We start from the raw sequence: 20,886 nt of genomic DNA on the forward strand, positions 1-20,886 counted from the left end.
CTCCGATATAAACTTTGGGTTTACAGAATAATAGGCAACACTGACGGCAAAGAAGTTCAGTCCCACTATGTGTAGAGCAACTTTCAAGGATCCATGTAATCAGTTATCGATCCATGTGAGCATCCCTGCCCTCCGTGGCGTCTGTGCTGAGGTCAGCAGGAAGTTCCCACAGACCCGCAGAGTGTAAACACAGCTGCCTGCATCAGTGTGTGCATTCATGTATGTTGGGAGGGCAGTCATAGGACTGGAGGTGGGGTAGAAAGCTGGGGCGGCGAGGCTGTCGGAGAGGGGAGGGGTCGAAGATCCTGAAAGGAACAATTGTGGGTGACACTGAGGGGGTCTTGGAAATAGGCGGGGGTTAATGCACAGAGCTGAAAGTAAACAAGAAGGCCGGGCTTTGTTTGGACTTCAGTGTCAGAAAGCAGGAAAGCTGACAGAGTGTGTACGGCGTATGCATTCGGATAACGATCCGAGTTCGTTGAGTTGCTTGTCATCGTCTGCTGAACGTCAAGAGGAGCCCAAGACGGGTGCTAATCTTTGTGAAGGAAAAAACAAGTTTTGAAGAATTTAGACCGAAAAAGTTACAAATATATATGTATATGTTGATGCATACCAAACCTAGAAAAATGCTTTCAGGCAAAAATGCAACAAAAACCAAAAAAACTGTATGTTGTGAAGCAATACAACAGCTGCAGAGCTAAAGATTCAGATGGCATAAATGACAGAATACAAAAACATTCGGCACATAAAGAAATAACAGCAGAGCATCTGTACAGAACTGAGTTCCTGAGTTACTACAAAAGGTTTAAAATAGTAAAAAAAAAAAAAAAAACTGCATGCTAATTTACCCTGAGACAAGTACTGCATGAAAATGCAAAACCTTATTATTTAATGTCTTGCATCTGAAATGTTTTCAGCAACTAATACTTCTGCAATGCTAAATATTTTTTTAAATGTATATGATATATTGTGTTTCTGAACTCCTTTCACTTGTCTAAACCAATCTGGAAATGGCGAACTATATAGTCTGCAGTGTTGGTGTCCTAATTCTGACTGAAAATATGTTCTGCTTTTGAATCTGCAGGCCGTACATGCAAACGGTTATAAAATAACCTGCCTAGTGTTTCGGTTATGTCTGCCGTTTGGAAGATTGGCATTTTTATCAAAAGTTTCATGGGCATAGCGAAAGGAATCCTCAAAAGAAGCAGGAGTGTTTTTGTTCAGGCGGTCAAAGGGCAACAGTCAAGGGGTCACAGAGAACTTTGAGCTCTACAGAGAGAGGCGGCCATCTTTTGTTCACTGGGAAGATTTATACTGAGAGCATGAAGACAAAAGTAATAAAGAAACATTCTGTAGGCCGCTTGCATTTATAATTCTGTGCTTTTACATGATGCTTAGATGGATTCGGGCTGGATTCATGCATCATGCACCAGTTAGCTTGTTTTACATAAGACAAGATTCACTCCTACACTTTGTTTTCAGGAGCTCTGAAGGCATTCTGCCCACATGAGAGAGAACAATGAGGACACGCACACCAGCACATATATTTCTTTACAATGGAAACAAGCGTGTTGAATCCACGTTCCCAGTAACAGCGGGAACCGCTAACAACATAGCCGCTGCCTTCCTTTACAGGCCTGTAAAAACACAAGACGGCAAATGGAAAATGGTAGGGAATGGCGTGTGGAGTTTGGGTGACATCAGAGGAAGCGCAGCGGAGTTTTGCCCTTCTGTGGCTGTATGAGACGCAGCTTCTGCTGCACAGATAGGACAGGTGAATGCTGCTCAGATGACGGGGAGGATGGAAGATGCTGCAGATCATACCAGCATGTAGTGTGGTTAAAAAAAAACAATTTAACATATTAATGGGATTTCTCCACAAATTCTTGACATTTGTATGTATTTTATGCTTTTTATAACACTTCTGGTCTTGTCTGATGCTAAAATTAAATCAAAATCAGCAGCTTTTACACTTTGAATCAGTTTAAAAACGGATGTTTTCGACATAAGGGACAGCTCTATGCATCATCGACAAAATGTCCCACAGAGATATTTGTCAAATTTAAAATATTTATATATTTAACTATGCAAAGGGGGGAAAAAACACTCTTCCCGGCTGTTTACATGTAGCTCAACTAAACGGTGAAGACGCAACAAAACGGATGACAGGGTTTGAATGAAATATAGTGCAATAGCGCCTCCTGTCGGTCATTTTTTAGAGGAACGAGATGAGAAACTGGAAGAAAAATAAACTCATAAAAACATGAATATGACGTAACGAAACAAGAGATATGTGACCTGTTTTACAGATAAGATTAGTCTGTATAATGATTGTACACATCATTATACTTTTTCTCAAGTAAAAGTATTTAAACAGTTGATTGTAGAATGCCGAGTCTATAGGCAACAATAAGCCCTGGGCTTCAGTCTATTCCTTTTTTTTTTTTAATTGTAAAATAGTTTTAATTTGATTTTTTTTTGTTTGTTTGTTTTTTTTGTTATTGTAAGTTTACCAAAAATAAAGATAATTTGAATCGGAGTTTAAAGTTTTGTGAACACAAGGCGCCATCTAGTGGCCAGATAGAGAGCCACTAATACTGTCAGGGTGACGTATTGAAACCAAAAGCTGCAACAGAATTAAGTATTTTTGCTGTTTGATTCAGTGAATTTTATGTTTTTAAAGGTATATATTTATATAAACCAAATACCAGTAAAAAGTTGGCATAAGAACATAAAAATACATGTGGCAGCAAGTTAAAACTTAACTTTTCCACGATTAATCTTGAGAAAAATATCATGCATATTTGCACAAATTACATCAATATCTTCCACACAACGTTTGATGACACCACTGCTTACAATACTTGTTTAAGAGGGTTTTTATTTCCTTGTTATGAAAAATGTTTTACAGAAATCAAAAGACCAATTTTTTTATTTTTTTGCTTGACAGAAACTTTTCTGCAATGAATAAAGACGCAACATTGTGGAATAAATCTGTTGACATCTTCTTAAACTGAGAAAACCAAAGCAAGCAGAACTTTTAGGTTAGATTAAACTGTTTGGCTTATGGGTTCTCGAGTGTGGGAGAGAAAACTCACACACTCGGCTCTTTTCAAATACACTTCTAAACAAAATCTTACCAGTGTTTCTTTGTTGTAGAGATCGCTTACATAGGGGCATTAACATGTGGGCCAGATAACTTTCCTAAAGAAATCTCAAAAGGGAGATTTAGATCAGGGGAATATGAATAATGGTCCGAACGACTGACGTACTCTCTTCCTTTGTCGGACTGGAATTGCGAACTGCAGCGCTGGCCTATTCAAAGGCCAAATAGTCACCTGCAGCTGAGGCTTGACGTTTCTTGTGCAACCTGAAGCTCCATTGTTCAAATGAAAGGAAGAATTCCAACATCATCAGGGAGGTTCCCCCACTGAGGCAGTCGACATGACCTAGAAGAAAACTTTGTAGCATTTCATCTTCTGGAGCTACAGCTCAACTGTACACTTGTAATCAAAACAAGTTCTTAATAATTGTACAGGAGCCATATTTTCCACCTGAGTTTTCATTAATTAACCTGAGTGGGACTCAGTAAAAGCAACTCACCAAGGAAGAGGCTCAGACAAAGAACAACAGTCTCATTATCATTTATTTGTTCTAAGAACTTATATTACTGTAGCAATATTCTTTAAATTAAATCTTTTGAATCCAACACTTGCTCTATAGAAATATTTACACATTGCACAGTGAATTTGGTATGTTTGGTTACAATCAAAATGATAATTTTCTAAAAAATAAAAAATAAACTACTCCGGAAAGAAGAACAACAAAAAATTGAATCGCACTTCTTGGCTACAAAACGCGTGAAATAGATTAAGGCAGTGTGTAGACAATAGAAACTTTAGTCCCCAACTGCAGGCAGTGACACTACTTGATAAACAGTGCAAAACCTCAACAGTCTAGCAACGCCGGATGTTTGGGCTCTAAATATAAGAAGTGCGATGAGAAAAACAGAACCAATTTTCTTAAATCGCTGCACTTTTTATTTTCCGTCCCATTTAAAGCATCCATCTATAACAAAGATGCAAGACGGTGGCACCTTTTATTCTCCCGCCCTGGAGCTTAATATTACTCTTTTTCCAAGCTGTCCAAATCCGCTTTAGGATCAAACGGAAAGACATCTGACCAATCTGAACTGAGACGGCAGCAAAGACCGGCTGAGCGGGTGAGACTACGCTAACGGGCTCAGTCCTGCCTCCGTGGTACGCAGCCTTCCATTTCCAAGACTTCGGGCCAGCCCTCGTATTTGTTGGTGTCGGCACTGTTCTTTATGTGCTGAAGAGAGAAGGAGGGACAAAAGAAATTCATAACAAACCTGAACAGGTATGTAGCTATGCTAGGCAGAGCTAATTTAAACACTAAGACAAACAAGGCTTCACAGTGGGCAAATATGGATGCTGAAGAGGCATAAATGGAACGACGGTGGCATCTTAAGGGTGTAGTGAGTTCAGTGGGATGTGAATTTCTACTGGAACAAACCCAAATGAAACTCCAGACTGTTGTAAATGAAAACAACGAGAGGAGGAGATGCACGAAGGTTGTGGGAGGTGACGTCACCTGTTCGAATGGCGTTTTGGTCTTGATGCCTTTCCCTCCTACAAAGATCCAGTTGTCCCGGAAGGCCAGGTTCGCCACAGCCGAGCTGCCCAGATCTGCAATCAGCTTCCTGGCTTCATCATTGAGTCTGTAGAACCAAAGAAATAACATGGAAAAAAACCCAAACCAACTCCAACACGTCTAATTGAATCTGTAGAATCCATAAGTGGAAGTCGTCGCTTACTTTGATGCTGGGTCATCGAATGAGGCCATCATTACGATTGTCCCCTCTTCAATTTCTTTGAGAAATTTAATAAACGGAGCCACGTCTATAAAGGGTTACAGACACAGTTAGTTCAGTGCAAATATCTTTACACGCCTAATACGGAAATACACACTGACCTCCCGCCCACATGTCATAATAAGCTGTCTTTAACAGTTCTCCTGTTTTTCCTGGCGAGAAAAAAGAATTAGTTAGGAATAAAACTAGAAATTTACATGTGAAATTACAAATTTTAGTTTGAAAAGCTGTCGTACCATTGACCAAGGCGATATTGATCCCTCTCCCAACATTGTTCTTTACACCGCTCATTAAACTACAACAGAAAGTCAGAGGATCGCATGATTAGAGCTCACCGTTTGTGGTTTTGTTTTCCCCTGACGTGGCCTGTTGTTACCAACACACATGACTCAACATGAGTTACAAAAGGATAAAGAACAACAAAAAAAACAAAGCAGGTCGATACTACAAAAAGTGTGTGTTAGGCTTTCCGTAGTATTATTTCATCATCTTATCGACTGAACTCCACTTACAGTTTGTCCTCCAGGCACATTCTGGGGCCGACCACGCTGGCAGCTCCGCTGGTCAGCTTGAAGGCCATGTGTCCAGGTGGACACGCCTTGGAAAGGCCACATTTATGCACAGCTGGCTTTGTGTCTGCAGTCAGGAAAAAATACCACATGAATCTATAAATACAGACATCGGTAGCCATGGCAACGATGTGCAATGAGGCTTGAGCTGTTTTTTTTTTTGTTATTGAATCATAAACGCACAATGAAGAATAAAATTCAACCTTTAGTCTAAAGTACATTAAGTAATAAATCTAGAAGTAAAGCAGGCATCATAAACGCTCAGAAAAATGTGCTCTGTATGCTGCAACCTCATAAAAATGTAGATAAAGTGTTTCCTACAGAATTGTTTTTATTACAAGCACACTAATAACTGTCATGCTAAATTACTAAAGTTAAAAGGATGGATTTTTCAAGACTTTCAGTATACAATAATACAACAAGTTATCTTATTTTAAGGCTTTTAAACATCTGACAATGCATCATTTCACAGCAGTGATTGTGCAAAAGTAAAATGAAAGATGAGTAATTTGCAAATACGTACGAGCTTCATTTGCTGGCAAAGATCTGGCTAAAAAGCAGGGGGGAAAAAAAACAAAAGTGAAAAAAGTGAACAAGAAAAATGTCAATCATCACAAGCACCTCCCTTGGTTCTTAAAGAACGACTTCCACATCTATTTTACGGACAGCGTTGCTTAACATCCAGTAGAGAAACGCATAAAAATGACAAAAGCCGTCACTCACACATCATGCTGCCTAGTTTGAATTCCACGTTTATCTCCAGCAGCTGAAAAGCCAGAAATACCGCAAGGAGGAACGCTAAGATGAGCGCCGCTAACTTCAAAATGCCTGCAAGGTGAACACATGCAGAGCGTGAAAAACTTCACTAAAAAATCATTAATGCATTTGTTTAGTACTTACCGCTAGCCCTGAACATCTTAGCGAGCCTCCCGCCACGTTTTCTTCACAGCCAACAACCTTAAAATTGTGAAGCATATATATATATTTTTTATCAGATTTTGTGTTTTACGTCTGCGCAACAAAGACGGAAGCTCACTCTGAGACGTTAGCTGTGGCTAACAAGTTCTGGCCTGTTAATGACTAATAATCACCTTCGGTCTGCGTTATTATCCAAATAAAAGCAACTAAAACACAACTCAATGGATATGACGCCGACTACCAACATCTGTTTATAAACGCTAACTAGCACAAACTGCAGCTTTACTCGCTAAACTGACTCTGTATCTCTGACTCTATCTGCAAAAATTATTGCCGTTCAGGATTATTAAACGCTTTAACAACTTTTCTTACATACCGACTCCAGAACAGCAGGATTTAAACTTCTTTAAGAGACTAGTTGACCGATAGACTGATAGTGCCGAAGCTTCCTGTAACCCAAGCCGAAGAAAACAGGTGAAGATGCGTCACTCTCTTCAGAAAAACATGGATACATAAAGACGGATCTTCAATTTCACAAATTTATTGAATGGGCCTGGATATGAACAAGAAATGACACTTTAAAAGTTTGTAAAAGTATTTTATTATTATTATTTTTGCTGGTCTTGTATATTATGGTATTTTCAGTCAGTTCCAAAAACAAGATCTATGCTTTTTGTTCATATTTCCTCTCTTTTTTCATGCGTGAAGCTGGTGCAAAAATATCCATTAAAAAAAACAACAAAAAAAACTAGTGAAAAATTCCCAATTGAACAGAAAAAATGATTATTTTCCACATTATTTAACGTATTCAATAAAGACATAAAACATTGTAAAAATGTATGAAGAATAAATAATAGAGGTTCAATAGAGTCCATTTCGCAGCAGCTTTACAATATATAACTTATTGAAAACATTGACTTAAAAATATTCACAAAAACAAAGTTGATGCTTTTCATCAAACATTGAAAAACTATGTATATGTTCTCAGCAAGAGCAGTAATCGAAATGAATAACCTTTTTTTTAAAGAAACGAGTTTAAATAATTTGCTTGGTATAATAAAAGTGTTTTATTTATTGGCCCTAAATCTAAATCCGTGGTTAAAAAAAATTAAAAAATAAAAATCCAAATAAACGTCCCTATACGAGTGATACATCTGTCAAACAAAATCTTTGTTTTAACCAACTTCCTGTATTTTCCCTCGCTTGTTTTGAGAAATACAGAACATGTCGCACTGCCCCCTGCCGGTCTCCTTGATATTCGACACGTGTCGAATGTTTTCTTTCTGTGAAGGACATCCAATGCGAGCAACAATATTTCAAAGCATGAAACATACCAAAAAGGTAAAGACATAAATAAAAGTCAAGATTCTTAAAGCGTTTTTACAGTTAAAAGCTGAAATATTTGCAAAACAGTCAATAAAATAGAATAGAAAAATACTGTACAAATAAAGAAAACATACACAAGGCACACAATAGTTTAACTTAATAAGTTAACAATTGTTATTTTCCTATTTTTTTCATTCGTAGTTAGAGCAGGGGTTTTTTTTCTTCTGTGGGACCAATTTCAATCGTTGGCATTTTCTTCAGTTTTAGCCATGCGTCATTCGAGAAGATCCTGTCAAATCAAGAGCATAAGGGTATTACTAAACAAGTGAAAATGACATGTTTGATTCACAAACCTACAAAGCTATCCTGAAGTACTCTTACCACATCTGAGTCGTGCTGGTAAGCTGTACCGTTGCTGCTGGCAGCACTCCCGAACTCTGCTGCGATGCTGTTGTTGTCATCCTGGATGCGAAGGTTAGAGAAACGATACGCTGGCATCCTGCAGAAACCACAGTCACTCAAAGGGTAAAAAGCTGCATGCAGGGAGTGTGTATGTCTAACTCACCTGGTCGTATTAACACGTCCCTTGACAACAAGAACTGAAGAGACAATGGCCACTAGAACAACAACTGCTGCTCCTACAGACACCAGGGTCAGGACAAGCCTTTCTTTCTGGAAAAAAGAAATTACATATATTAGAGAACTCTAATCAGTAAGAACAGAGTACAAACATTTTAACATTAAAACTGCTCTTACTGGTGTGTCAAAGTGTCCAACCGAGGTGGACTTGACTGAAGGGTCAGGGCTGGGCTTAACCCCGCATGGTCGGATGATTGTCTGCACCACATCCTGAGGAGTGAACCCACCCTGACACTTGTCACTTGGGACTTTTCGGTACCTGCAAACATTGTGAGAAGACGGCGTCTTTGCTTTGTCACATTTATTAAGATTTTATGTGACAGACACAAAACAAAGAAGCTGTTAACTGTGAAATTGTAAGAAAATAATACACGGTTTTGACCCGTGCAGATGTCTAGAAACTGATATTTGTGCCCCAAAATTACCTAAAATCAAACTGATTAGCATCAGTTTTCAAGAACAGTCACAATTTCTTGATTAGGGCATAAATATTTCTGTAGTTAGACCTAGTCATGCATGAAAAAGACAATATTTAATTTAAATAGCTTTGATTATTACCCAGCAGTCAGAAGCTCGTCCTCCTCTCCATTCAGACACATCTCGAAGGTTTTGTTTGGAGTATTTGGCTGTCTCACACACTCCGAGGTGTTCACGTGACGATAGTAACCGTAGTCACTGTTTCCAAAGACGATAAGATGTTCACGAAAATGCCAGCAACACAACACAACCCCACTCCCTTATATAAACCTGGACTGAGATGTCGTTTTCGGCGAAGCTAATTTACGCTCTTAACCACTTGTTGAGTATGAAATGTTTATCATTTAAGTGATAAATAAATCTACATACCATAAGTAGTCCTCTCTGGTGCATGGACATGGGATTTGCTTCTTAGTGACCACAAAGTTTCGCCCGTTTCTGCACACAGACTGCTTCTTCAGCCTCCTGTAGGTTTCCTTCATACCAAGGACACAACCGTTTCTCTCCGAGTTCCTTTTGTCTGTAGAATGAGCCAGCCACTCCTCATAGTCCTTCTTATTACCTATTAATAGAGCAAATAAATACCCGTGGAACTATCACTTGCAATGATCCTTTGCTACAAGTTGGCTTAGCATGAAAAAAAAAAAAAAAACAAGATGAATTTGAAGAAAGATGCCTTGTGGTTAATGTTTAGTACAAACATTGGATCTGTGATGCTCTGGACCTTTCTGTTAGATCGTCATAAGACTACACTAGTAATTTTATTTAAAGCTAATTTTAAAATCAGTTGAAGCATAGCTCAACTGCGATCCTTAACCTGGACATTGTTCTTGTGTTCTATTGGCTTTTTGCTACATTTTCTAAAAGTATCTTTGTACAGTCATGAGTTCAAAAACTCCCTTTACAGTAAAAAAAGAAAACAACTGCTACACTTACCACTACGTGGCAGCATGTCCTACAAATACTAAGCAGGAGATTTGGGAAAGGGCACGCTGACCCTGGGGCTGTTTCAATTTTTCGTCATTCTTGACTTACATTCTCTGGTAATGAGGCTCTGGAAGTCGATGGTGACGGCCACCCACATTGGCTGACCGTCTTCCTCTGGCCTGAAGCCCCACACGCTGACGTTCATGGCCTTGGTGCCTGGCTCAGAGGCCAGGCCTGCAAAGAAGAAGGGCTGCTCGGTGAAGTTATACGACTTCCAGCACTGGCCTTCGTCAGTGGAGAATCTGGTGGGAAATGCCGTCGGCACAGTTTAGGCACTCGACGTTACGAAAAGATATTTTTTGGAAGCTGTCTGTTGTTTTGTTTTCAACTGAATTAGGACTATTTTGCACTGCTGAATTCAAAAATGACATCCGTTTTTCTCAATCAGGTCAGGTTTTTATTCTAATTTGATTTAGAGAAATCCGATCTTCCTACGAAATTGACGACATTTTTGTGATTTCATCAGTTAATTTCTGTTAATATTTCTCAGACAATTTTTTATTTTTTTTTTGGCTGTTGACGAAGTGTTATTTTTCAAGCTTAACCAAAACCTAAGCTGCTGGTAATTTCTTTACTTGATGGTCTTGACTTGTCCTTCACGGTGAACCTCCACAGCCACTATGAGACCCCCAGAGTCTAGTATGCTGTAGTGGTGAGGGCCCCTGAGGGTCCCTCTCCAGTTATACCCGCCATCCGAGGAAACAAACACATCTGGGTGCTGAGACGAGGAGAGAGAATCACCCACAGAGCCTGATGGAGAAAAGGATAATATAATCTAAGATAACGTTGGATTCCAATCATATTTAACATAAAGGGCGTCAGATTACCGTGAGCAATGACAAGACCAATGGCAGTCGGCTCAGACAGAGCGAGCATCGGAACTATTTGGTTTCTACGACTGTGCTCTCCGTGAATGTGAAGGTTGCACTGTTTAAAAATAGACAACAAAGCCAGAGTTAGAAATTGAAGTCTGAGAAATAAAACCTCCTCCCCCACCCCCCGCACACACGTTTCTTCACATACACGCTTAACATTGCCTGCGCAGTTCACGTTCTGGGGTTTCTTCAGTGGCCTCCATGTTCCTCCTCTGTTGAAGGAAATGACGGATCTTATTCGGCCATCTGCAACACAACAAAGTTCTCGGGTCAGGTTTGGTTTTTTTATTCCGTCTAATGTCAGCTCAAGGTAAATACTCACAGTTTAAATATGGGAGCACAGAAATGAAAAGGTGACAAGCCGCTTTAAAAAATGCAATTTAGTATTTCGGAAGAAATGGTGGCAGAAGAGCAAAAATATTGCCCAGTCCAAAACTGTGCAAAACACAGCTGGACGTTTGTTCGTTTAGGGGTTAAGGTTGTATTTGTATGCCTAAAAGCTTAGGATGCTTGTCTTATGTGGAGTCTTTGGTGTATTTGCTTCTATTTCTTAAGAAATACCCTTTAAATAATATTCATCTGCAGTAGGGGTGACTTTGAATAACCAAAAACATTGATTTTACTTAAAAGAAGTAGCTAAAATTTAGGAGATTTCCATTTTAAGACATTTTCAGATCTTAATGTACCTCACTATGTTACTGTTTATAAGACGACAAAAGCACTCCATAGGAATATGAGGGTCAGTATCAGCCAAATGTTTCTGCTCAGTTGTATTGATTCGATTATTGTTGGGGAGCGTGAGAAGCTCAGGAGTTTTTGTGAGTTGTCTTCTGTGAAGAATTTCCAAAAAGGTTAATCGTAAGTGGAAAACAGTCTTGCCAGCCACCAGGTTTTTCCAGCAGTGAATGCCCAGCCTGCCTACCAGGTGCACTACGCAGGAAAACTCCTAACCTCCCTCCCCCGACAACTTTAAACCTCCAGACAACTTGTGAACTGCTAACGTTCTCTAGGGCGTAATTAGAAGAGGAAGCAGCATGGCCTGCAAGGCTGCAATGAGAAAATGGATGAGAACACGACGGCTTCAGTTTTAAACTCTGTCTCTAAGCAAGCCACGTAGCATCTGGAACCGGGGCCTTTGAATAAAAGACAAAATTCAGATGTCTGACAGTTTGGTTTTGGTTAAAGCAATAAAGCCTAGACATCGGCACAAAGACCTTAAAGCAGTTGATGACAGATGGGCTAGGATCTGGTCTTGTTTTGTGGCCACAGAACCATGGTAACTTGCAGACATGGAGCAAGCCTTGATCCCCTCTGTGTGTTCAAAATAAAGGCCTGGACTATAGTGGGTATAGTCCAGGCAACTAAGGCCTTTTGGCCGTAATGTGTGTCCGAGTATAAATAGATTCTAATTTGTATGCGTAAAGGAAGCCTGTCTGAGTGGAGCTCCAAAAGTTGCTCTAGTCCAGAGCTCTACGTTTTCCTAAAATGAACTCTGGTACTTGTTATGAAAAGTTTGAGTCACAGATCTAGTCAAAGTCTTCAAATCTACAAGATTGAAGTGCTCTGAGAACATTCACTGGCCTGTGTATTAACAAATGCCTATAAACCACAAATAACGCAAGCGAAATTACCCTTCCATATCTAAATTTAGGATCAAATGAGCACCAAGTTATATCTTTTTAACTTTTTAACCTAAACTTTCAGCGTGCAAGAGGGTGTGCGCATGTTTTTTTAATTTTTTAATAACTTTGAGTATTCGTGTGCATCAACAGGGGTAGAAGAGAAGAGCTTGGTAGAGAAACTTACCGATATCTAGTTTATTAGTTAGATACGCTCCCCTCAATGAGGTGATGTTGGTGAAATCGCTCTTCCTGTGTCCGTCAAACAGGTGTCGTTCCAGCGACTTGGAGAACAATATCCCACGGTCGTCTGACGTGTACATGGTTCCAAAGAAGGTGTCTGAGATGAAACCCAACAACATAACGCTGTAACAGCAACGTCAAGTGGCGGCCACGGTTTGATTGCGTTGTAAATCTTTTGTCAACACGTGAGGCGTGAAATTAATCCGGAAAACCTGTACAGGTCATGACACGCTGACACACAAAGGATAAGCCCAGACGACCAAAAGCCATTAAGCCTGTTATGAGTGTGGATCTTAAATACACGTGAAAGCTTGAAGGACAAAGACGGTTGAGAGATGTGATGGATGTGATGAAGCGTGTGTGCTTGCCCTGCTTGTGTAACGCCCTCATCCACAGGCAAGATGAGCGGTTTTTGCAGCGCAACCTAATTCTGCTTCCTCGCAGCCAACAAGAGATAAGGCCGCCCTGCTGCCCACATGTCTCCCTTATTTATCTCTGCAGTTGAAAAGTCCCACTGAGCTGATTTTGGAGCATTGACTGGGGCAGATGTAGGCTTGATAGGAAAACAATTACAAAAGCTTTAGCTAGTGAGACAAACATAGAGTAAAGGAAGGAAACAAGGCAGCAGGGAGGGAAATGATTAAAAAAGTTCGGCGTCACAGAACCGGTGAAACCAATTCAGTCTTTCTCGTCAACATTACAAAACCAAAAGTAGCAGAAAAAGATGCGAACTCTCACGTGGCTTCGATATATTTTCAAGTGCGAATGAGTCGGGCACGTTTTAGGATTTCTGGGGCACGCTTTCTGTCTCGGAGGAAGAGTTTAACTCAAGCCCGTGTTTTTTTTTTTTTGTGTGCAGTACCTCCTGGGTTGTCCACATGCATGAAGAGCATGTCCTCGTCTCCGTCCAGGATGGAGTAAAACTGCAAACACACGCACAAATTGAGAGAGAGAGAGGGCGAGAGGGACAGTATGAGGGTGAAAAAATGTAGAACTGCAACTTTTTTTTCTTTTTTTCTTCATTTTGATGACTACTTTAATCTGCTTTAAAAACAGAGTGTAATCATCGTGAGACAACGCCTGTGTTTGCGGTGTCAACACGACGTGCGGGTAAGAGTTTCATTGGGGCAGGTGTGCGTTCAGGGAGTGTTGGAATAAGGGAGATGTTGCCTTTCCAGTTTTACCTCAAACCAGCTTCTGTAAATAATCGTCTAGTGAACCCAAGCATGTGGAAATCTTAGAATGCATTTGTACAAGACAAATATCTGGAGCTGTTTTAGAACAACAGATTTTTAATCACTGTTTTCACCAGATGAGCCGATATCTCTTTCGAAAAACAAAAAACAAAAACTAGAATCACGTTCTTTACTGATTTCTGTGGTATTTCTGGTTGAAAATTCTAGTTTTTGAAACTATGATGTGATCAAGGAAGTGTTCAACTCAAGTGAAAACAGACACAAAAATTATATATATATATATATATATTTTTTTTTTTACTTATAAAAAATATATATATACAAATCCACAGGAACTACCCCAATTCAAATTATTCCAATACATCCACTTATACAGCAGCAGCAAATATTATCTCAAGGAAATATAAGAATAAGTATGAAAGTTTTATCTATACACAATAAACTGCAACCACACTGAAATGTTATAAAGATAATCACTGATGACTCTTGTCAAGATGCAGAAAGCATGCTAACCTTAGCCTCCCACACTTGAAAACAACACAAGTTTATACAAGTACGTGCAGATAAATACATATCCTGGAATGAAAACAGATTTGGATCAACAACTAAAATTCCCATGCAACAAATCCAAAACGTTTTTCTTACCTGCTCTGTTGATGCCGAAGGCAGAAGCGCCTGACTGAAGGTCTCTCCTTGGTCCGATGAAAAATACATGACCCGAGGAGACCTCTAGGGGAAACGAACACGGCGTTATCCAACACACACCATGGGAGGACAGGTGAGTCACCCCAGCACTACGGGATAAATTTGAGTCCTTTCGTCTTACCGGGTCCTCCATCACAGAGAAGAAGAGAAAGGCTCCAATGTAGCCAAAACTGAAGACGTCCTCGTGAATTATGGTGAAGGTCTTCCCGAAATCCTTCGTCCTCTTCAACACTAAATCTCCTCTTTCTTCTGCTTCAACTAATAAAAGAATAAAATCAGATTTTGTTTCCTAGTGAGCTAGTCAGCCCTCACATTACGTAAAAACTCGATTGATGTAGTTTAATGAGGAGTTGCATTAAACCTGAGGTGATTATGTCTGATAAGTTGTGATTTTTGCATTTGTTGTGTGGTTTACCCTGCTGTTGTAGTTACTTGTGACACACTGCCAGCTCAGCTTTCCCACCTTTTTATACATAACCCAGGTATAATAAACGGGTTTTAGATGGAAACCCCGAGACCAGTGGAGCTCATCTCACCCTCCCTTGGAAACTTTCTCCAGGAACAAATAAACTAACAAAACATGACGTTGAATGTCTTTGTTCAAGTTGTCGAGCTACAGATCTGGGTTAAAATAGTTTAATTGTTAGGGTTTCATGTGGACAATTACTGGCTGACATGAAACAACCATTAAAAAAGATTCTTTGACTCTGCTGAGCATTGATGAATCTGTTTTTTTCCAAAAAGCCTCCAAGCCTCTTTGAGAGCCGGAAATACCCTCATCTGTGGACGCCGCTCCATAAACCTACCAAAAGGCATTTCAAGTGAAGATGTGTTACTTCCCTTTTAAGACTTTCTTGCTTCTTACCTGCATCAACACGACTGCAGCTGAAGAACAGATTTGTGCCTGCTCCCCTGATGGAAACAGGAAGTTACCAACGTTACACAGAATGTCACAAGATTCTTGTAAGGGATGTTTGTTTTTTTTGGGAGGGTTCTCCTTTTCTGTAGCGCATGACATGTTGCAAAGCAATGTGTTCTAATAGCCAGATTCTTTGTAATTATATTTTATCTCAGCACTTTAATCTGCGCTGACTAACACTGCTTCCTGTTTATCCTCACCATGAGAAAGAATGCACTCCCTCATGAACTTTTGTCCATCTAGCGCCAAAGTCCAGCGAGAGCCAAAGACTGTCCTGCAAAGTCAGGAAACAGAGCCGTGTTTGCTTTTTCTTTAAGGTGTGTTCTCGACATGTTGGCAGCGTGTCGGCTGAGAGCATTCAACAAGGCGTGGGAAACCAAAGACGGAAAAACGTGAGCAGGGAAGTGAAGGTTTTGAAAGACTCACGTCTATGCTGAGGGCCACCAGGTAGTCGGGGTTGAAGAAGTGGTAAGTAATGGACTGATCCAGGTGGAAGGGCAGCTGGGTGGATTTGAAAGTTGCTCCGGCGTCCGTAGAGGTGAAGATGATCCCTCCTGGGTTGTCCACTATGGGAATGTCTGCAGTCAGTATCACCTGTAGAGGAAATGGGTCGAGAGCAGATCTGAGCTGTATCAGTTATCATGCGCACAAGGCCTAGAAGCACTATTCTCAGAGCTTGAACTTTTCACAGTTTTTCCACATTACACACATTATACTACACTATTTTTTTGGGGGGGGAATTTTGTTCAATGGACCAACAACAACACGTTGTGCATAATTATGAAATCTGGTTTCCACAGAGGAGTGGTTAGAAGAAAACCACTGTTCAAAGCATTGCCAAAGTAATCATTTGGACGAAGGAGTCAGTTGAGACCAAAATTGAACTTTATGGTTTTAATCAAATTCTTTCCAGCTTCTCAGAAAAAAAAATAAAAATACAAAATCTGCCACACTGATTGGATGTGTGCAAACAGAAGACATTGGTAGAGTTGATTTTGATAACAATGGAGGTGTCTTCACACTTTTTGCAGTTTGACTAGAACCTCACAGCGTTTCCCCAGAGTTCCCAATGTCCCTAATCCTTAGAATGGCGTCAACCGAAAGGACGGAGGAGGTTATTAGTTCAACACAGAAATCCCCACGTTAAGCAGCACTGTCTTTTTAAAGTTTGCGAACAAACTGATGGCTATGTACTGTTAACTCACTGAGCTCCCGGGTCCAACACTGATTCCAAGCTCCTCTTTGATGAAGGTGTGGTTGATGCGGTGGGAGATATCGTGAAAGGACTTGCCATAGTCTGTGCTGTTGAGAAATAAGAAGGACATTCATTGTAACTCTGTGCTGAGTGGAAGGGACGTACAGGTTAAATTTGGACTCGCCTTCGGTAAAGTCGAGATGAGCCTCCTGCCAGGTAAGAATCGAGCGGAGCGCTGATTGTCGACAGCACCAGGATCACCTGGTGCACGGAGAAACGCCGTGTGAGTGGGGCGACTCTTAAGATTAACCCTGAACTCACGAGAGTGTTTCCTGAAACTCTCGCCATAAAAAATGAGTTGTGTTGATTTATTCATTCAAATAATCGTGAAAAATTAGTTTCAGACTAAAAGCACCACAGAGATCAACTTCAAAACAGTGGAACCTAATCTGAAGCCATCAGATTAAGTTCAAAACTTAGTGTGTGATATTTGAGTTTATGTGTCACAAGTAATGTTGAAAACATTACAATAACAATTTATTAGACAATACTACTAATATGAATCTTTATACATGTATATACTTTGTTATGGTTTATGTTTTAGTATGTGTTTCTCATTTTTTGCTGTGTTTTCTTGGTGCACGACCACATTTCTTCAGTCTCTTTGTGTGTTTTTACGTCTGCAAGCCACACAAGTAATTATCTGCATATTTGGATTATTTCAATATCTGTTTGACTAATAACAGCAAACTTCTACTTTTGTACAAACTGGATATTTATGCTTTAAAATGGAAATCTGCATATGAGCATGAAGAAGATCAAATGGGACACTCACTCCTGTACCGTCGCCCACCCACGTGAGAATCACGTGGGAGCCGTCGTCACCATTAAACCCTGTCTAGGAGGAAAAAGAGGACAAAAATGTTCAAGTATCATTTACGTCAGTAATGACTCAAACTTCTTCCATTCTCCTGATGAATACATTTCATTTAAAAAAAAATAAAGTCAACATATTTTTAAAATCATTAATCAGCCTTTCTTTTGTGCTGCATGTCTAAGCTTAAATAAATCTTAAGTACTTATTAATAGGCGACTCTCTTCATGCGCTCACCTCCTGTGTGTTATCGTCCAGAATCCTGTGTTCGGTCGGGGTGAGGGAAAGCTGGCAGGAGGCGAAGGCAGGACCGCGAGAAGGGTTCAAGGAGTCTGTGGAGCCGCCGGTGTCCCTCTGGAGGCGTGGGGCCCGTCGGCCCCGCTGGAAAGTGACCGTCCTTCCCCAGGGACCGCCGCTGCTGCCGCTCCTGCTCCCCTCGGCTAAGAGAAGGAGGGCAATGTGGAGGACGCACAGCCCACCGAGGAGCACAGTGGTCCAAATCATGTCAGCAGAGAGAGTGGACCCTCGGATGACGAAGGAGTTATGGTGACCTGTGTCCCTGCAGATACTGGTTCAGTTGAAGGTGTTGCGGTATGAAAGCAAGCCCCAGGGAGGGGGAGTGCTTGAACGGGTCATTAACATAAAAAAGTGCTGTGTTAAGAGAGCAGGTGCTTCTACCCGTATCCATGTGACCTACAGGAAGGATTTCAATTTCAACAGAAGATGTGAACACATCCACCGTATGTTTTTGCTTCTTTTTTTTTTTCATGTTTCATAACTTTTTGTTTTGTTTTGTTCACAGTTTTCCCCCATGTTTTTCATTTGCCCTCTTATTATTACATTACTTTTATTCCCACTTGTTAAAACACTTTCAAAAGTCAATGTTTTCCATAAAGAGATTTTTTTTTTTTTATGTAACAACATGCCGTATGGGAATTTAAGTTAATTTTGATTATTATGGGTTACACTAAATGCATCCCCAACATTGTTCAGTTTTCCTCCATTAGCAGGGGAAGCTCCGGAAGGTTGGTAAAAAGCTGTGTGTTGATATAATTTCGTATACAATTCGTATATAATTTAATGGAAAGTTTAATGGAAGAGAAACAAATGGTTTTCATAGCGGTTGATAGTGAAACTAAGCTCAATTGAGTGACGTGTTGCAATCCTAAAGCCACTCCTGAACCAGAGACAAGGGAAGACGTGTCTCACATGTGCTAAAAACTAAAAGGACTGGATTGCTATTTGGTAGTCTTAAATCTTTTGGATTTGGATATTAAGCAGAATCTGGAAGAAGAGGACGGCATCATCTGCTGGTTTTGGTCCACGGTGGGTTATTAAGCCAACGTGTCAGGAGAGAAATCTACCAGAAGGTCACTTCATGCTTTCCTTGGCTGATCAGTTTCACGAAGATGCAGATTTCATCCCACCTGGACTCTGTACCCACCCACATTACCAAACGTATCGACGTGGGGCTCAATAACCATGGCAAAGCTTGAAATTTGCTTGATATTTGCTGGATCACAACTGCATAGAAAATCTTTTTTTTTTTTTTTTGCTTACCTCCAAGCACTTCAACAAGGATCTTTTTATTGGTCTTCGATAATGTGAGAATTTTCTGAGAAACTGAATTTTGGGGTTTCACAACCAAAATTAGTTGAGATAAACAACTGAATACCACTCTGTGTGAAATGAATCTATAGCCTAGATGGGTTTCACTTTTAAATAAAAGATTATTATGATTACAATTTATTTTTAGCCCCTGTATTTGTTATAGTAAAGAAATGAACAGACGGGGTCGACTATTTTCTTCACGTATGATCAATCTTTCTATCATCGCCCTGGGTGATCATAAAGTTACAGAAAGATTCTGACATCTGACGCACAAGTTTTCACCCTCGCCTTTGTTTACGCAAACGTTGAAAGTGAAGACATGTACAGACAAGGAGTAAATATTTAAGCAGCTTTTTTTTCTGTAGAAAAACTCTCCTATGAAGATGCATTTAGCAGTGGTCTTGCCAACAAAGCGCAGCTGTCTTGCTGCCGGCTGTATCCAGGTTAAATCTCTTGCCAAGAGAAGCACGTAAACGACATTTCGGGTAGATGAGTGTTGTTCGGATGTGCATGTCACCATTAAGTTTTGGGAGCGGCAACAGATGCAACCTCACACAGCAGGTGACTAATGGCTCGTAAAACGGTGGGGATGATGGACACAAAACCACAACTTAAATGAAGAAAAGTGCAAGATGATAAACTTCCTTTCGGTAGGAATTCACATGTATACAATGACCTTTGTCGGCCGAGATGCTGACTTTTTAAAATGAACTTTCCTGTCAAATATATCGAAACCAGCAAACTGAAACCTGAACCTGAACTGTTGATACAAGACAGGACGGATACATGCTAAAACGATGTCTATGCCCAGTTCTGACCCCAACATCTGAAAACTGCAGCTGAAAACAACACTGATTGGATCAGTAAATATTTTCCAATCTGTTATTATCCAATTATAGTGAGTCAGGTTTTGTCTTCTGCTTCTTGTAGCCCATATATTTTTCAGGGCACGGTCTTCTGTGCATTCAGAGATCATATTTTGCATATCTTGACTGGTTGTTTGAGTTACTGTTGTGGCTTTATCAGCTCAAACAATGCTGTCCGGTCTGCTCTTACCTCTGAAAACAAAAAGGCATTTTTAACCATTGAGTCTTTGCTTTTTTTTTTTTTCCCCCAACCATTCTCCGCAATCCCAGAGATGGCTGGTGTTATGAAAATCCCAGTATTTCAGCAGTTTCTGAAATGCAAAGACGAGCCTGTTTTGCTCCAATAATCGTCCCCAATGTTCTAAGTCACTTAAATCCCCTCCTTCCTCTTTTCGAGTCGTCTTCAGCATCTGTCCCTCTCTTTTTCTCTCTATCTAAAAAGGGTTCAAGTAAATGTCAACAAGCAAATGTTAAAACTACTTCACAGAACTAGAAGAGGAAACCGTCGTTTTTGAGAATTTGATGAAGCATGTACAGCAAAATGTGAAATGGAGAAGCTTTGAGTCAACAACGATGACTGGTCTTGTGTACGTGATAATCTCAGCACCGCTGAGAAAATAACCGTTTTTAAAGGTTATTTTTTTAACCTTTAAAAAATTAAAAATAAAAACAGATTCCCCAACCCACCACTTGTTAAAACCAGTTGGTGTAGGTTGTCAAGCATTCGTTGACACACAAGAACACATTCAATAGGGTCAACACTATTGCGTCAATAGTCTCTTACATTTGAATCTGATGATTCACTATTCAGGATTTCTATGTGCTCTAACTTGTAAGTTTTCAATTTTTCTGTTCCCTGAACCTATAAAAAATCATCAGAACCACAATGAATACACAGAACAACAGTCCTAGTACCAGTTAAACAACTATTCTCACAAAAGGGATCAAAGAAATAAATTTCTCTCCCCATAAA

The 20,886-nt window shown here is 40.1% G+C and overlaps 2 protein-coding genes across 3 annotated transcripts; both read right to left on the minus strand.

Moving 5' to 3' along the window:
* Positions 1 to 3,628: 3,628 nt before the first annotated feature.
* Positions 3,629 to 6,865, minus strand: fam3c (FAM3 metabolism regulating signaling molecule C). Of its 2 annotated transcripts, XM_007564080.2 has the most exons (10): positions 6,758 to 6,865; positions 6,364 to 6,420; positions 6,187 to 6,291; positions 5,987 to 6,013; positions 5,407 to 5,530; positions 5,131 to 5,189; positions 4,996 to 5,046; positions 4,838 to 4,922; positions 4,615 to 4,741; positions 3,629 to 4,332 (listed from the first exon to the last, which is right to left on the minus strand). In XM_007564080.2, exons 2-10 carry the CDS (start codon positions 6,377 to 6,379, stop codon positions 4,243 to 4,245), a joined length of 684 nt encoding a protein of 227 aa, XP_007564142.1. In that variant the 5' UTR covers positions 6,380 to 6,420; positions 6,758 to 6,865; the 3' UTR covers positions 3,629 to 4,242. The 2 variants fall into 2 exon arrangements, with proteins under 2 accessions (XP_007564142.1, XP_016532824.1); XM_016677338.1 differs by lacking the exon at positions 5,987 to 6,013.
* A 1,039-nt stretch (positions 6,866 to 7,904) lies between these two features.
* On the minus strand, positions 7,905 to 20,876 carry LOC103146243 (sortilin). The gene is made up of 21 exons (XM_007564081.2): positions 17,674 to 20,876; positions 17,398 to 17,460; positions 16,747 to 16,823; positions 16,573 to 16,669; positions 15,794 to 15,961; positions 15,568 to 15,641; positions 15,314 to 15,360; positions 14,570 to 14,706; positions 14,389 to 14,472; positions 13,410 to 13,470; positions 12,492 to 12,644; positions 10,834 to 10,931; positions 10,638 to 10,737; positions 10,386 to 10,560; positions 9,859 to 10,052; positions 9,193 to 9,385; positions 8,905 to 9,021; positions 8,464 to 8,605; positions 8,273 to 8,379; positions 8,089 to 8,206; positions 7,905 to 7,996 (listed from the first exon to the last, which is right to left on the minus strand). The coding sequence occupies exons 1-21, from the start codon at positions 17,938 to 17,940 to the stop codon at positions 7,982 to 7,984; spliced, it is 2,487 nt and encodes an 828-aa protein (XP_007564143.1). The 5' UTR covers positions 17,941 to 20,876; the 3' UTR covers positions 7,905 to 7,981.
* Positions 20,877 to 20,886: the final 10 nt, after the last annotated feature.

Source organism: Poecilia formosa, unplaced genomic scaffold (assembly GCF_000485575.1).
Source record: "Poecilia formosa unplaced genomic scaffold, Poecilia_formosa-5.1.2 Scaffold154, whole genome shotgun sequence".
Classification (NCBI taxonomy): domain Eukaryota; kingdom Metazoa; phylum Chordata; class Actinopteri; order Cyprinodontiformes; family Poeciliidae; genus Poecilia; species Poecilia formosa.